This window comes from Solanum tuberosum, unplaced genomic scaffold, assembly GCF_000226075.1.
Source record: "Solanum tuberosum cultivar DM 1-3 516 R44 unplaced genomic scaffold, SolTub_3.0 scf00047, whole genome shotgun sequence".
NCBI classification, from domain to species: domain Eukaryota; kingdom Viridiplantae; phylum Streptophyta; class Magnoliopsida; order Solanales; family Solanaceae; genus Solanum; species Solanum tuberosum.
This window is the reverse complement of record NW_006238973.1, coordinates 1,364,494-1,381,856: the sequence shown is the minus strand read 5'-3', so window position 1 is coordinate 1,381,856 and position 17,363 is coordinate 1,364,494. Positions and strand designations below refer to the sequence as shown.

Genomic DNA, 17,363 nt, shown 5'->3' with positions numbered 1-17,363 from the left:
ATATATATATATATGATCATGAATCTTTGATAATAGTTGGATACCGTGTCATTGTGACCATACTAAAAACAACTTTCCAGAAAAGAACAAAAACTTCCAACTTGACATTTATTCACGGTTCACATTGTTGATTCCAATTTATTTCAACTTATATAATAATTCAATAAAATTTGGCTCCTAGCTAATATTTTCGATATTATATGTTGAAAATTTCTTATCAAAGCGTTAAATATTGACGAGGCGTCCATAAGAAATTAACAATTTTCTAGAAGTGATTTTTGTTAAAATCTTAGTATCGCTATCCGAAATGAGATGTTCATAAAAATTTAGCAATTTTCTAGTGGTGCGATTTTCGTTTAAATCTTATAAAAAATATTATTTTAAAACAGTAAAAATTTGAAATTCCAATGTAATAAACCGAATGTATAGTGATAGAATTTCAAATTTAAATTCATAATATTCAAATTCTTGATTTGCACGTAATGTATTGTCAATTGAATTCATAATATTTAAATTTTCGATTTTGTACAATGTATTGTCAAATCCTAGAAATTTCCTTTTTGAAAAAAATATAAATTATGAAAAAAACAAAACAAAAGTTTCAACTTGAGATTCAAACACTTTTTTACCTAAAGACCAAAAAGTACGTGATGATTCCTTTGTTTTGTTTGTAACTAGTTACATATTTATTGATCGATAAAAAATAATCATGTTGACTAATAAATTAAGATTTGCACATTGTGAGATCTACTTTATGAGGAGATGCTTTCAACATAATCTTTTTTTAATTCTCAAATATACGAGTAATTAATCATCTCACCACAATCGATATTGATAAATTTTTATAAGAATATATTATTACTCATTTGTGATGCAATGTGGCGACTATCACTAATCCAATCCCTTATTTTAATTAAACAACATAATAAGTTGTTAAATCCCTTCTTTGCTTTAATTTTCTAGTCAAACAAATAACTAAAAAGCATCTAACAAGTAACTAACACCCCATGATCCCGGCATAAATAAAGGTAGATTAATTTAATGTCTATAATTCAAGCATATTTAAATATAATCACTAATTTAAATGATGGTAAGTAATTATTAAGAGTCGATGCCGATTTGATAAACCTCGATTGATATTTAATTTTAAAAGCGGAAGTTAAAAGTTTTCGTTAAAAATATTTAAAAATTAATATATACGTACCGAAAATCCTTATTAATGTATATGGATGGCTACATTATTACTCAATTTCGTAATGTAATAAACTCGATTGAGCTCGATTCGACGCTCAAACCTATGCATAATAACGACACAAAATATACATTTTGACCGTTCATAATTTATTAGTACATTTTTCTGCAGCGTAATTGACTCCAAATTTGTCGGTAGATTTTTTATTTTATTTTATGAAATAGGAACAAGAAATATTTAATAATTTTAAGGCAGCTGTCACTCTAAAAAAATAAATATGAAGGAATCTTCCAAGTAATTATATACTATATTTTTCCCTCAAAAGGGAATCTTTAATATTATATTTCTAGAAACAAGAAGAGGAGGATGACCAAGGGCAAATTCGTAAATAAGCAAAATGTACAGCTTAATAGCAATTGTACTTCGTACATGGGAAGTACTGAAATTCAAAAAAAACCACCCAAATTGTAGCATATTCTTGAGGCCACATGGCTATCCACACATTGGAAGGAGTAAAACAAAGTAATCACATGGACTTCTATAAATGTAGGGCCCATTATTGTCTTCAAAGTTAATAACATTCAAAAATCATAGAGTACCTTTTTTTCTTTTTCTTAAAGTAGTGTAACATCCAATCTACTCAATTGTTGTATTTCGTTATTCCTTCTCAAATTCATGAATAATTTATATTCAACATATTTACGAAAAACAATTAATTTCATATAAAAGGCTATTATATATATAAATATATACACTAGACACAACATTCCGTATTAGCAAAAACATAACATAATATATATATATATTTCTATTATAGAGAAATGTGATTAAGAGGACGACCAACGGTAGTTCTGTAAATTAACAAAAAATTCAGCTTTAAGAAGTTGTACAATATGCAGAAAAAATGTTAAATTTCTGAAAAAAATCATTCATGTGGTTTTCACCCATTGAAAAAGTTGAAAATATCTTGTGTACCGTCTAAAAATGTGGGCCCACGTCTGTCTTCAAATGGTTGTCAGCAGTCACCCTTGTCATAAGAGTTTTTCTCAAAAATTAACATTTAATATCATATATATTTTCTGTGAGTTGCTACTCGTTCCCTTTAATTCATAATATAACTAACAATTCCTCCAAATTTATAATCAAGTTTGTAAATCTTGATGTCAATCAAGATTTCAACTATCATATTTTTCAAGTTTCAAGTCTAGGGTTAAGTCCCAATATCATAATTCGAATGATATTTACATAATACCATGCTTCTAATATTTAACTACTTCAATATATTCATAATATGATAACTAAAGAAAATCTCAAACAACGGAGCCACATTAAAATGTCGGTGGTGTCAATTTATGTTTAACAATATACAAAACTTATGCCTTCTTTGAAATAGTAATCATTAGCACCTCATTAATTAACAATCGAGGACAATACTTTCTCTTCCCCCCTACCTCACATGAATGCCCCACTAAAACTTGTATCGCTTAAACTTGCATCACTTGGTTGTGTCCAATCTAACCTGTCACTCGGATAGGGTGGTAAGGTTTTTGAGCCCATTTAAAAAGTTAGAGGTTCATAGGCCCATCACAAATCAAAAGATGAGGCCCAACTAATTTGGGTGTATATTGACCAATACCAGAAATATTTGTTGGCACCAACTCAGTAACTTTGATCTAAATCTTGTATTCGTCTTAAATTGAACCTAGTAACTTAAAAAAACTAGAATCCTGAACCCATGAGATTCAAATTTTGACTCCGCCCTACTCTTCAAGTATTGTTTTAGGGAACATTAAATAAGCTTTGACTATGTACAAGTAACATATATACATCAAATTAGTCAAGTGCAAGAACAATATTTAGATAAAAAAGAATCAATCTTTGACAACAGTAAGCATAATTAGTAAGCTGATTAGTTGTCCTTGTTAGTCAGTTAGCTGAAGGATACAATTAGCGGGAAAGTTGGTCAAGTAACAGAATTAGTTAGATAATAGAATTGACTCAGATTTCACACTACAATTGCTTCTACCTAAATCTTCTTCTACTTTTCATCCTCTGTAGCCGTCAACTTGAGTCCAGCTCCCAAAACTTGGGCTACTCCCTGCATTTTGGCTAACAAGATACCACTTTCTTCTTGCGCGTTTTTTAGTTTGTTGAACTCTACTCCACTCCAATACACATTGTTCGAAAGAAAGATTGAGGTTGCCCATCTCCTGGATAGAAACATTGAGGTTGTCATTCCCCATATTCTTCTGTTCCTCTTGTACTCTTTGAGCAAACATTTCAACAATCACACAACACGAACGCACCTCAATGCATTGTAATGTATAAATGTTCTCTATTTCATGAGGCATATTCTCGATAGAGTAACAATGTTCTAGTACTAGATGTTCGAGGTTTGGAAAGTTTACTGAGCTAGCATCCCATACCACAAGCTCGAGAGAATCCAGTTTTAGGTACTTCAAGTTACTGAACACTTCTTCAGTCAGACTCCAAGTGCGTTGCTCAAATTCTACACACTTCAGTTTAAGAATCTCAAGATTGGGTAAGATAGAAAGAGTGGTCGTAAATCCACGTGAGAGAGAACACCTCTGCAGAACCAACTTCTTGAGACTTGACGGGATAAAATCCATGCTTGACAACTTGTGGTCACAAAGCTTCAACTTTTCGAGCTGCTTCAAGTAGCGAAGATTACTGAGGTAATAGGATGATGATGGCTGACTGCTACTACATTCTCCGCGTCCATGTATTGCCAATTTCTTGAGATTGGGAACATTAACGACGACTTCTCTTGTACAACTAGCAATATCCATAAAGCTTATTGTTTGTAGATTTGTTAAAACCTTAGAAATCCCATTGAAGCCAGCCGCGGGATTAGGTAAAAAACATCCTTTACCCAAACACACATGCCTTAAGTGTTCCATTTCCCATACAGTTTTAGGCAGATTCACACTTTGACTTGTATTCAAAATGAAGGTCTGTAAGTTCCACAGCCTTGAAATCAATTCAGGGCATTCGGGTTCATAAACTGCTAGCGCAAGATACCTTAAATGAACCAGCTGCAAAACTTGAGGCGGAAAACAATCAAAGGTAGTATGTAGTATGTGCAATACTCTCAACAGTTTATATAGTAAAGGACCATACAACTGTGGAGTAAAACCCTTCAGAGCTCTTGAGTGATTGGAAAGGAGTAGAGTTCGGGAGAGGGGAAGCAATGGCTTCCAAGGAACTTCAATAAAGTCAGCACCAAGGTAATTGAGACGACGACCACAGTGCAAAGCATCATCTGTGTAAAAGAGTCCAGGGAAACAACAGAAATTCTCCTTTTGAGCCTCTCTCAAGCCTAAGTCTTGCAGAAGATCATGGACAGCACAACTTTTGATTCGACCATTGGATTTCCTCTCTTTGACAATAACGAGACTACGGTTCACAAGATCTTCCAAACATTCTTCTGCATACTTTTCCAAGTTCTTTACCTTTCTGTTAGTCAAAAAACCCTCAGCAATCCATAACCTTACCAATAGCTGGACACGAATCTCGGTCTGTTCTAGAAAACCACACATATAAATGAAGCAAGCTTTCAAGTGATGTGGCAAGTTTCTGTAACTCAAAGCAAGTATATCTAAGCATTTCTCGTGCTCATCGGTAACAATTGAACCAACAGTTTTTGCAAAAGTGTTCCAACATATCCTAGTCCTTTCTATCTTAGATAGCTGGCCAGCAATAACGAGAATCGTTAGAGGTAGTCCTTGGCATTGTTCTGCAATCTTCTTCCCAATATCCTCTAATTCCAGATGGTCATGTTTACTTCCGAACACCTTATGACATAGAAGTTCCCAGCTTTCCTCCGAATCCAAGAATCTTAAGCAGTATGGAGGACTATTGGATTTAGCATGTAATGCTACATTCATAAGTCGGGTAGTTAGTAATATTCGGCTTCCATTCTTGTCATCTGAGAAACACCTTTTTATACGATCCCAATTCTCTGTAGTCCACACATCATCCAAGACGATGAGATACCGATTAAACCTTAACCTTTTATACAGCATTTCTGCCAATTGCTCACTATGTTTCTCATGAATCTCATCTGTAAACTCAACAATATCATCAAGTAGACCAATCAACAATCCTTTCACTTGACGATCTTTCACCGTGACCCAAGCACAAATACTAAAGTGATATTTGATGAGGGGATCATCATAAACCATTCTAGCAAGGGTGCTTTTGCCTATACCACCCATACCAACAAGAGAGACAACCTCCAACTTAGACGAGAAAGAGCAAAGCCGGGTTTTTATTTCCAACACATCGTCGTCTAGGCCAACCACAATGTCTTGTACTACTGGACTTTTTTCTGCTGAATTATCAAGCAAATAGCACTCAGATTCATTACTTTTTTTGTAACAAGACATTTGCTCATACATTTTCATCACTTCCAATTCAATCAAATTGATTTCGTCTACGATTTGGGACAAACATTCCTTGTTGCTATACACCCTATCATAACACTCTAATAGGTCCAAACCTTTCCAGCTAAATAAAACTAATTCCTCAACATAATCTTGTGCTCTATACGACACATCTCGAATCCGTCTCTCCAAATCTTCCACCATTTCAAGATCATTGCACTTATTTGTAGAATCCACAAGAAATCTCTGGAAAACACTAAGTTTTTCTGAAAGAAACTTACAATGTTCATCTTTATCAAGATTCAGATAAGGGTTAGGACTAAATATCTGATCAAGGGTCTCTAAACAGACAGTCACAGCAGCAAAGGCCATTCAACTAGGGGCAGAACTACAATAGAGGTTACGGTTCGGCCCCAACTCAGTAACTTTGATCCAAATCTTGAATTCGTCTTAAATTGAACCTAGTAACTTAAAAAAAACTAGAATCCCAAACCCATAAGATTCAAAATTTGACTCCGGCCTACTCTTCAAGTATTGTTTTAGGGAACATTAAATAAGGGAATTTTGTCTTCTTTGACTATGTACAAGTAACATATATACATTAAAAAAAATCAATCTTTGACACCATATACCAATATTATCATAACAAGAAGATGAATCAAGTGCAAGAACAGTAGAAAGATCTTACCCTTTTCTCAAGTGTGAGTAAATGAAGCAGAGGATAATGGAGAATAAGAAAAAAAACAAGATTCTTCTTTCAACTTATCTTTTAGTAAAGGGATAAGACGACTGATTTTCCAGATAGTCACTCGTGTTTGAAAAATTACTTAGAATATCACTTATGCTTGTTTTAGGATTATAATATCACCTTATGTTTGTTTTAGGACTACTACTAGGATACCAGGTCGCATTTTTTAATTTATTAATAATTTTTTTAATTCTTTAAATGATCGCTTGTTTAATGTATCTATAAGAGAACATTAATCCATTCTCTATGAAAATCTAGTTACTTCAATTTTATAGCGAAAATCTTTATCCTATGTTTCATTTATGAATATTTGTTGTTATACCCATACAAAAATTTAGGCTTACTGTCGAGGAAAAAATTAAAATAGTTCCTTGAAGTTGATGAAGAAGACAACAAATTTTAGTAACAAATTTTTTACCACCACCTTATAAACAAATTTGATCTTTAAAATATTATTTTTTTAGCATAATCGCTTCAAAAAAGTGTGTCATGATTTGCTATATTTCTTTTTACCGGATAATATGGGTTGTCTAAATTTTTTTAAAAAAAATGTTAATAATAAAAAAGGAATAATGTGACATGGCATCCCATTAGGAGAGAGATAATTTTTTTTTTTTGTCAAATATATTTTGAGGTAAATAGGTAAAGTTGAGTGATATTGTGGTCCTAAAACAAACATAAGTGATATTCCTAGGTAATTTCCCAAACATGGGTGACTATCTAGGGAAATTACTCGGGATAAGACACAAATGACCTAGATAAGTTTAGGTGTGTCTCTGAAATTTATACAATCAGAAATCGAATTATAAGATTCTAAATTTATACAACCAGGAAACCGAAAAGCAAAATTTCACAAAACTATAGTTACAAATTAAAAATAATCGAAACTCTAGCTATATTACATAATATACTCTAGTTGTTTGCCATTTCGCATAATTTTTCCTTAAGTAATTGGGCCAAAAATATTTACCTTAATAGTCTATGTAACATAAATTCATTGTTGACTGAACCTACAGATAAAGGAAAAATCAAAGGATGGTCAAAGATTATCTTAGGCCCATGCTCTAATCTAATCAAACATTAATTTTTTTAAGAACTAGAGAAGATGACAAGCAACAAGAAATTAAAATAAACATAAAAAGCTTATACTAGATTAATTTGATTATATTATATATAATAACCCTCACAACAATAATAATAAAATTAGTATAATCTCGCAAGTAGGGGGTCTGGGGAGGATAAAGTGCACACAAATCTTACTTATATCTTGAAAAGATAGAGAATTTTTTTCTCGATAAAACGATTAAAAAGAGACGGTAACAACAAGTAGAAACACTAACAAGATCATATATCATAAACTTTTATAGGTTCATAGTCTAGAGACGAATGGCTATTACAATAATAGCAATAAAATATTGTTGCAATGACAAACTAGCTTGTTTAAGATTCTTATTTTCATCTTTGTATCGAAGGCTCTTGTCACATAAACGCACTTCATCAATCGATTTAGTCATAAAATTGACTACTTGTCCGTAATTTTTGTCCTTATAATAGCCGATCGCATTTTCTGTACATACCTCTACATATGCATAATACGACGAACAAAAACGGAATAGTTCTCTCATTGCCGTGCTCGTCGCGTTATCATAGAGAAACTCCACCATAGTTGATGTTGATGTTATGAGGTCCGAAGTCATGTTGAACGCGATTGTGCCTAGGGTTTCAAGATCTGCAGTTTTGGAACGAGGGTCTGATCGTAAAAGTTTCTCACATAAAGAAGGAACGGGTGTCTTGATGCAAACATCGGTGACTAAATCTCCCTTCACAAGTGTAGATGTGAAGAGGATGGAGAAAAGAACATATGTAAAAAATGAGGTAGCCATTTAATTTCTTTTATTACTTTACTCACAAAATTATAACCAAATGTTATAATGGAGCTACCCCTATTTATATAATTTGAGCTACCCCTATTTCTATAATGAATTTAAGACAATCCTATCTTATACAAGTCTACTTTTATGTTATAGCCTTCATGCTCTTGATCTGACGGTCCTCATTCTCCAACTAGTCATTTTTTTTAAATTTTTTTAATTGATAAATTCAATAATATTTAATTAAGATTATCTTTAGTAAACTCATCAGTTATTGTATAATAAAATGCAGTCAAACATAAAGTAAGAAAATCATTATTAAGCGTTGATAAATAATTCAATCTATATATTGTTATAATAACACTACAAATACATTACGATACAAAATAATACATTATATAGCGATAATAAATAACATTCGAAATATGTGGTTCAACTTTCAAATACCATTTTTAGGGGAGAAAAAGGTCATATGCTCAATAAACAAACAAAATAAAATGAGTATATAAAAACTTAAAAGGGGCACAAGAGAGAAGCCAATCGTGTTTTCAACAACAACATACTCTATAAAATTACACAAGTTAGTTCTTAGGAGGATACTGTATACACACCGTTACTCCTATCTTATGAAATAGAGAAACTATTTTTGATAGACTCTCGACTAATCACACTGCTAATTCCAAAACTTAGAGAGTGAAGGCAATTAGAAGAGAAAATAACAAGGAAGACATTAAAATTGGCCTTTCATATTTGTAATTATTTGCTCCATTTTTTTTAGGTCCCTTTCTAAGAAGGTCTGGTCCACCATAAGCTCCTCTTCTTTGATGAACAATTTTATGAACATGTTTATCTTCATCCTTGTTGCTCTTTGTACTTGTTGAGTCAAGCATTAATGTATCATTTGCAACTACAAACAATTTCAAATAAAATATTTAAGTTATATACACTGTCAGTACGTATAATTGAACTTGTTACATAGTAGCTACGTTACGTATCATTTGTTCTAGATAGATGAAAATTGGAGACCAAAATTACTTACTCTTTTCCTTGTTTTCATTTTGCAAGATGAGTTCATTATCTGTGGATTTTGGGATGAAGGTGCAAGATGAGTATGGCAAAGTTTTCAAGAATATAATGAGGCAAAGCCATGAAACTAATACAAGAATTTTCATGGTGTTTATTGTTGTGAAATTTGTTTTATCTAAGAGTTAGGGAAGTGTTTTAGGGCTATTTATAATAATTTGTATTCAATTGTACAAAGAATCTTTAAAGATTGGCAAATAATATATCTAACGAACCAAAGTTGTGGTAGAGGTAAATGTTTCATCATCTTTAATCAGAAGTCTCGAATACGAGCCTTGGGTATGCAAACCTTTTATTAGGGGACACTTTATTTTTAATATGAAACTTTTCGACATATGAAATCAAGTTTAATCGAACTCTAATGTGAGTATCAAATGAGTGGAAAATCAAGAGAAAAAAAGTTCAAGTGCAGCCAATGTGCTAGTTTGGAGAAACACAATGTCTTGCTTTACGCGGTATAGACTTAATGTGTCGTATTTGTAGTTTCTTGTCCTTCGATTTCTGTTATTATCTATTGTTTCTTTGCTTTTGTTATCACAATATTTTGTCGTTGTTATCGTTCCATTTTTCGTATGTTAGGTACTGATTTCTCCATTATTTGTATGTCTGCTTTACATACTCTTGTAATTTATTTCTTTTTTTTTAAATTGCTTTGATATACGTTATTTGAGCTGAGAATCTTTTGAAAATAACCTCTTTATCTTCAGTTCTCCACAAAATAGGAAGAAAATATGTGAACACTCTATCCTCTCCGAAAGTCACCCGTGGGATTACATATTTGTTGGAACCAATTGGACTTTGAATTAAAATTTAGGGGCAGTTTTAATTTGAAAATGAAAAGTAGTGAAAATGAATAAAAATACCAAAAAAAGAAAACCCCAAGCCATAATACACATGTGTGGTGGAACTAAAAGCATAATATATGGAACCTTTTTTGTAGAATCTAATTCTCATTTTACAAATCAAATTGGCTTAGTCATAAAGATTGCTGGATCAAGATTTTTCTTTATAAAAAAAATTACTAGATATTTAAAGGAATTATCATATAGTAACTCATTATATTTCACTATATATAAATCTGTTTGACTAAATATAAAAAATTAAGAAGAAAAAAAACTTGAAATTTGTAAACATGTTATGATATTTGTACAGTAATTTTAAGATCATTTCGTCAAGTATAAAATAAAAAGTTTAAAATCAAATTGTTTTCAAATAAAGAAAATAATGTCACATAAAGGTATGTGTAAATGTTTTATCAACGAAGTAAATAAATTTTTTAATTTAATTCTAAGAATAAAGATTGTTTTGTCAATAAGATAAGGTCATGAAAAGGAAGGAATTGATTCCAAACAATCTTATAGAAAAAAGGAGATTTTAGATAGACAATGGAATAATTTAATGCACTATTTTTGCAAAACCTAGTGTTATATTTCAAATTAAATGCTTTTGCTTTATACCTTTTGTTTGCTCATATTTCAAAAGGAATTTTGGCAAATAAATTATTTCTTGTTTCACTCAATAAGAACCGTCAAGTGATTCTTGAAAGCTTTCAATACACTACTATAAACAATGAAAATTCTCAAGACAATATCGCGAATACCAATCTAATTATGTGACGTGTAATTAAGTCGTTAAACTCATTCCCACTATACCAAACCGATTCTCAATGACAAAAAGTAAAACGTTACATTTTAGCAGACAGATGAAAGCTAGGTCCCTACTACTCCTTCATTCTTACAATCCGCAGGAGTCAATAGAAAAGGCAAATCTCGTATGACACACCAGATCCGTCTCAGATAACTTGAGCAAGTGTGTCCAAGAGCAAAAATAATTTAACTTCTCAAGAATTCAGACTTTTATTAGACAGAACTGATACTGCATTTGAAACAACACAACAGACAAGTATAAGAGCAAGTATTTTCAGATGATCAAAGAACTAAAATAGGCTTAGGGAACCAGTTATTGGCACGTAAAACCAGTACATGATCACAAACCATACACCTTAGACGTGGAGCTAACTGAGGGTTCGTTGGATGTGTTAGCAAAATGACTAGTTTGGTTTAGCTCGTCAAGCTTGTAACAATTTTCAGAGGATCAAAATTGGCTTAGGGATCCAATTATTGGCGCGTAAATCCAGCAGATCACAAACCATAAGCCTTAGACGTTGAGCTAACTGAGGATTTGTTGAGAGTCTCTTCAAAGAGCCAAAGTAAAGATTGTTGATGTTCCTTGAATCTTGTCTCTCATCAACCACCTTTTTAATAACTGAAAAATGGCTTCAACGTTCTCTTCTGGCGGACAACATTTAGGCTTTTCCCCCAACAGTTCCTGTTAACAAAACCATTATATATAAAGAATAATCCATTTGGGGACCATATTTAGCTTAAAAAGCTCTCCAATAAGCCGTATATTGCCAAGAGTACGCGATTTGATAAACTTGATCTCCTTGTCCATACGTTCTGAATCCTGCTCATTTCTTCTCCAAGTAATTTGTAAGTACCTTCAATTGCCTCCTGACAGTTATTCCATAGAACACATTTGAACGTAGTCGATTCACCACCATGTTCATTAGAAAGAAATGAAGGCAGCATTTCATTTAGATCACAACACATCTCCAGTAGTCTACAATGATAAAAGAATAGTCATCAAGACACATATCATAAAGGAAGTTCCTATATATCAAATTTCTACCATATTAATACAAATACTCACATTGGTATCTACATGATATCGACAACCATTTTCACCAAACAGTTCAACTTCAACTTCTTGTTTGATTTTAAGAATATGATTGGAAATGTTAACCACCTAAAAAACATAAGGAAGACACATATTGTAATTGAATTGAATTGAATCTCAACAAACAAACAAAGACGTTATCGAGTAACAACAAATGTAAACAAACATCAAGAACACATACATATTTAACAAAGAGTCCAAGTAAAGAGAATTGATAATCAAAAACATAGTTGAAGATGAAATGCAAAATCCGAAACACAAAGCAGAATGATCAAGAATTTGACAGATGATATAAACAGTCTCCGGAATAATTTGTTCACTAGCAACATAGTAAAATCCTGCAGGTGTTAATCTTTACAAAAGACTTAAATAAATCACAATCACAACTCGCTAATATCCCTTTTGAGCATTTCTGAGATATAAATATAAAGAAAATGAAAGGTTTTGTTTCTGCCTTGAACTCTTAAATGAGTAGCATTTACTTCAAATTCACCTGGAAAAATGAAAAGGCAAACATTTCTCATATTCGTATGCTTCTACTCTCTCCGTTTTTGCCTTCACCTGTGCAAAAAGGAAAGAACATTAGATCATAAGAGTATTTTTAGGCATGAACAGATAACAACTCCAAGATAGAAACAATGATGTGTCACCTCATCCCTCCTACGGACCAAGTTACTTGGACGTAAATCCAGAACATCACAAACCATAAGCCTCAGCCGTGGACCCAACTGAGGATTTGTTGAAAGCTCCTTCAGCCGACTAAAGTACACATCGTTGATGCACCTTGATTTTTCGTTCTTATCAAGCTGCTCGCAGATGATGTTGAAGACCTGACAAATGGCTTCAACATTCTCCTCTTCTGGACAAATTTTGCGATCTTGTCCGAATAGCTCCTGTTAATAAAAAACCAGCAAAGACAATCATTTGTACAGTTCAAGGAATTAAAAGCCATCAATCAGCTTGGAACAAAAGGACTTGAGCAAAAGGTAAGCAATTAACAACCTGAACAATGTGATGAACAATATTTTCCAGGATAATTTGTTGCTTAAAAAGCTCACAAATAAGTCTAATATTCCCAAGATAGCGCAATTTGATCAACCATTCTTTGTCCTTACGTTCTGACTCCTGCTCAGGGGCTGTCATTTGCCTCGCCTCTTCTCGCAGTTTGTGAGCACCTTCAAATGCCTCCTGACAGTTATTCAACAGAATGCGCTTGAACGTAATCTCTTTGCCACCAGGTTCATCAGAGGGAAATGGAGGCAGCTTTTCATTGAGATCAGAACAGAGTTGGGCATACATTGAGGAAAATGTTGGTTCCAGTATAGCCTTGTCAAATATCAAGGAAACAACAACCTAGAGTGAAGATGAAAACACGTTAAATCTCCAAGGTGAACGATGGAAAATTTGAACCGAAAACAACAACAAAAAGATATGTATCTATGGGAGGACAAACCGTTAGAATGTCTGCACTAGTTATCCTGGATATTATCAGTTGATCTTTGAGGAGATCAAATCTCTTCTGAGTTGTCTGGTTAAGTATACTGCAAATCGATATTAGTTAGTTTCAAATAATAGAACTTCCAAATCAAGCAGTCCACGGGCACGTGACGACACATCATGTGAAGTTTTATACCGCAGTCTAAATAACAACGACATTGATAGACTTGATAGCTACTTCTAACATTTTCGCCTAACTTAAATTTTAACTAAGTTTTCTGATAATATATATGGAACAGCCATTCTCTGTTCCACAAGTGCATTCCAACACAGTTATCTGACTTGAAAACTGCAAAGCAAAATCAATATCACGCAATACGTGGAAAACCATTCAGGCTCGAATGGATGTAAAAACCACAACCTACACTCTTATAAGACTACAACAAAATTTCACTAAAACACCAAGCCAAAGTGGATTAACCCCACAATCCAAAGGACTTGCCCCTTTATAACAATCCTAGACTGTTGCTTCCTTTCAAGCTAACTTTAGTTTGAAACAACAAACTTCAAAAGTGTTTTGAAACTATTGCATTCACTAGAGTTGACACGAGAGAATCTGCTTCGACTTTTGAAACAAAGTTCTTTTAAGATTGAGAGGATTGAACCATAATCAAGCATGTATTTTTTGAATTAAATGGAAAACTGTTACAGAGTGGGAAAATACCTCATCACAGTCTTAAAGAAACGATTTTTGTCAGAAAAGTTGCTTTTTCGAGCCATTGAGAATGGCAGCTCAGTTTTGATTAATGTAGAAGCAGGTCCTCCCTGATTCACAAATAAAGGTTTCTGAGATCAAGAAGTACTGATGCATAGTTTCATGTCAATACACAATTATAGTCTTAAACTCGAGATAACAAAAAAGCACTTGCCACTACAAAAGAAAAAGTTTGAGAGATGCGAAGAAAAGGATGTATGTAGTCAAAACAATACAATAAGCATTAGATTAAAAACTACCCCTTGGTTGAAGATGAAAACACATACATATTTAACAAACAGTCCAAGTAAAGAGAGTTGATAATCAAAAACATAGTTGAAGATGAAATGCAAAATCCGAAACACGAAACAGAATGGTGGAATAAAGATGAAGAATTTGACAGCTGATATAAACAGACTCCGGAATAATTTGTTCATTAGCAACATATAGTAAATCCTGCAGGCGTTAATCTTTGCAAAAGACTTAAATAAAGCACAATCACAACTCTCTAATATCCCTTTTGAGCATTTCTGAGATATAAATATAAAGAAAATGAAAGGTTTTGTTTCTGCCTTGACCTCTTAAACATCAATGAATAGCACTTACTTCAAATTCACCTGGAAAAATGTAAAGGCAAACATTTCTCATATTTGTATGCTTCTACTCTCTCCGTTTCATATTACTTAGCACATGTTGACAACTTAATGTGAAGGCTATGGAAGGGGCAGAAGTGAGCATCTCACATTCCTATAGAGAAGCCAAACAGGTGGCTGACTTCCGGGCCAAATTAGCTTCATCGACTGGAAATGGTACCTTCTACTTCTCTTATCAACAGCTCCCGAAAGAAGCGAATGGGTACTCTTTCAACTAGTTAGGTGGCAACTACCTTGCATGAGAAGAAGATATGACAAATGTATTTTTTTTGCTTATTGAGTGGAAGGTTATAAGTTTGTTGCCTTCCCTTTTTTGATGTCCTAATTTCCACTAGAGGTTAGGTACATGCCCCCCTCTGTTTTTGTGTTACTTATGTTGGAAATTATAGACATGGTAGGGGTCAAGCCAAACCCCCCACACCTAATAGCTTTAAGCTGTGATGGTGATGGCTTAAATTTAAAAATAAAAAAAAAGTGCTGGTTTTTGCCTTCACCTGTGCAAAAAGGAAAGAACATTAGATCATAAGAGTATTTTTAGGCATGAACAGACAACAACTCCAAGATAGAAACAATGATGTGTCACCTCATCCCGCCTACGGACCAAGTTACTTGGACGTAAATCCAGCACATCACAGACCATAAGCCTCAGCCGTGGACCCAACTGAGGACTTGTTGAAAGCTCTTTCAACCGACAAAAGTAGATATCGTTGACGCGCCTTGATTCTTTATTCTTATCAAGCTGCTCGCAGATGATGTTGAAGACCTGACAAATGGCTTCAACATTCTCCTCTTCCGGACATTTTGTGGGATCTATTCCTAATAGCTCCTGTTAATAAAAAACCAACAAAGACAATCATTTGTACAGTTCAAGGAATTAAAAGCCATCAATCAGCTTGGAACAAAAGGACTTAAGCAAAAGGTAGGCAATTAACAACCTGAACAATGTGATGAACAATCTTTTCCGGGGTAATTTGTTGCTTAAAAAGCTCACAAATAAGCCTAATATTCCCAAGATAGCGCAATTTGATCAACCATTCTTTGTCCTTATGTTCTGACTCCTGCTCAGGGGCTGTCATTTGCCTCGCCTCTTCCCGCAGTTTGTGAGCACTTTCAAATACCTCCTGACAGTTATTTAATAGAACGCGCTTGAACGTGATCACTTTTCCACCAGGTTCATCAGAAGGAAATGAAGGCAGCTTTTCATTGAGATCAGAACAGAGTTGGGCATACATTGAGGAAAATGTTGGTTCCAGTATAGCCTTGTCAAATATCAAGGAAACAACACCCTAGAGTGAAGATGAAAACACTTTAAATCTCCAAGGCGAACCGATGGAAAATTTGAACCAAAAACAACAACAACAACAAAAAGATATGTATATATGGGAGGACAAACCTTTAGAGTGTCTGCACTAGTTATCCCGGATATTATCAGTTGATCTTTGAGGAGATCAAATCTCTTCTGAGTTGTCTGGTTAAGTATACTGCAAATCGATATTAGTTAGTTTCAAATAATAGAACTTCCAAATCAAGCAGTCAACGGGCACGGGATGACACATCATGTGAAGTTTTATACCGCATGCAGTCTAAATAACAACGACATTGATAGACTTGATAGCTATCTCTAACATTTTCGCGTAACTTAAATTTTAACTAAGTTTTCTGATAATATGGAACAGCCATTCTCTGTTCCACAAGTGAACTCCAACTCAGTTATCAGACTTAAAAACTGCAAAGCAAAATAAATATCACGCAATACGTGGAGGCTCGAATGGATGTAAAAACCACAACCTACACTCTTATAACAATCCTAGACTGTTGCAGCCCTTTCAAACAACAAACTTCAAAAGTGTTTTGAAGCTATTGCATTCACTAGAGTTGACAAAAGAGAGAATCTGCTTTGACTTTCGAAACAAAGTTCTTTTAAGATTGAACAACTGTTACAGAAGGGGAAAATACCTCATCACAGTCTTAAAGACACAATCTTTGTCAGAAAAGTTGCTTTTTCGAGCTGCTGGGAATGGCAATTCAGCTTTCATTAGTGTAGGATCAGGTACTCCCTGATTCACAAACAAAGGTTTCTGAGATCAAGAAGTGATACATATATATAGCTTCATATCATACACAATTGCTGAAAGATATAAATAAAAAGACATATCACACATCATTGTAAGCACTGTTAGAAAATTGGCATTTTTTCCAGCTTATTATTTTTACTGTTTTTTACTTATTTCAGTTTAGTGCTTCCTATTTTTAAGCTAGACTTAGTCAACTTTAGTTGCTCAACTTTCTGAAGTTAGTGGCCCCTTTAATGGCTGTTAGTGGCCCCTTTTATGGTTGTTAGTGGCTACTAGATAGGAAATGGTTAGGTTTTTCCTTGTATAAATTCAGATCTTATGCAAATTAATACAGAGTAGGAATTTCATAAGTTCACTCAATTTTTATTCTTCAAATCAGTTTCTTGAGTATTTTTGTTCTAACAG

At 33.5% G+C, this 17,363-nt stretch overlaps 3 protein-coding genes and 1 long non-coding RNA gene across 7 annotated transcripts in view; all 4 read right to left on the bottom strand.

The window, feature by feature from the left end:
- Positions 1-3,237: 3,237 nt before the first annotated feature.
- LOC107059928 (putative late blight resistance protein homolog R1B-16) lies at positions 3,238-5,970 on the bottom strand. Its single transcript, XM_015307030.1, has one exon. The coding sequence runs from the start codon at positions 5,968-5,970 to the stop codon at positions 3,238-3,240; it is 2,733 nt and encodes a 910-aa protein (XP_015162516.1).
- Positions 5,971-7,722: 1,752 nt separating this feature from the next.
- LOC107059927 (pectinesterase inhibitor-like) lies at positions 7,723-8,229 on the bottom strand. Its single transcript, XM_015307029.1, has one exon. It carries the CDS (start codon positions 8,227-8,229, stop codon positions 7,723-7,725), a length of 507 nt encoding a protein of 168 aa, XP_015162515.1.
- A 470-nt stretch (positions 8,230-8,699) lies between these two features.
- LOC107059935 (uncharacterized) lies at positions 8,700-9,434 on the bottom strand. Its single transcript, XR_001473029.1, has 2 exons — positions 9,257-9,434; positions 8,700-9,124 (listed from the first exon to the last, which is right to left on the bottom strand). It is a non-coding gene; the product is annotated as an uncharacterized lncRNA (long non-coding RNA).
- Positions 9,435-11,118: 1,684 nt separating this feature from the next.
- Positions 11,119-17,363, bottom strand: part of LOC102580933 (uncharacterized) — a 16,412-nt gene continuing 10,167 nt past the window's right edge. For 3 of the 4 annotated variants that reach the window (XM_006343568.2, XM_006343569.2, XM_006343567.2), the window contains 10 exons: positions 16,840-16,940; positions 16,277-16,364; positions 15,819-16,169; positions 15,467-15,709; positions 14,201-14,301; positions 13,493-13,580; positions 13,042-13,392; positions 12,690-12,932; positions 12,533-12,600; positions 11,119-11,922 (listed from right to left, as the gene is read on the bottom strand). In XM_006343568.2, the coding sequence (XP_006343630.1) occupies positions 11,679-11,922; positions 12,533-12,600; positions 12,690-12,932; positions 13,042-13,392; positions 13,493-13,580; positions 14,201-14,301; positions 15,467-15,709; positions 15,819-16,169; positions 16,277-16,364; positions 16,840-16,919 (1,857 nt within the window). In that variant the 5' untranslated portion in view covers positions 16,920-16,940 and the 3' untranslated portion in view covers positions 11,119-11,678. Of the gene's footprint in view, positions 11,923-12,012; positions 12,109-12,532; positions 12,601-12,689; positions 12,933-13,041; positions 13,393-13,492; positions 13,581-14,200; positions 14,302-15,466; positions 15,710-15,818; positions 16,170-16,276; positions 16,365-16,839; positions 16,941-17,363 lie in introns of all 4 variants that reach the window. The other variant, XM_006343570.2, reaches the window with a different exon arrangement.

Coding starts and splice junctions, on each gene's coding strand:
- LOC107059928 (XM_015307030.1), bottom strand. CDS start 5,970: ATGGCCTTTGCTGCTGTGACTGTCTGTTTAGAGACCCTTGATCAGATA.
- LOC107059927 (XM_015307029.1), bottom strand. CDS start 8,229: ATGGCTACCTCATTTTTTACATATGTTCTTTTCTCCATCCTCTTCACA.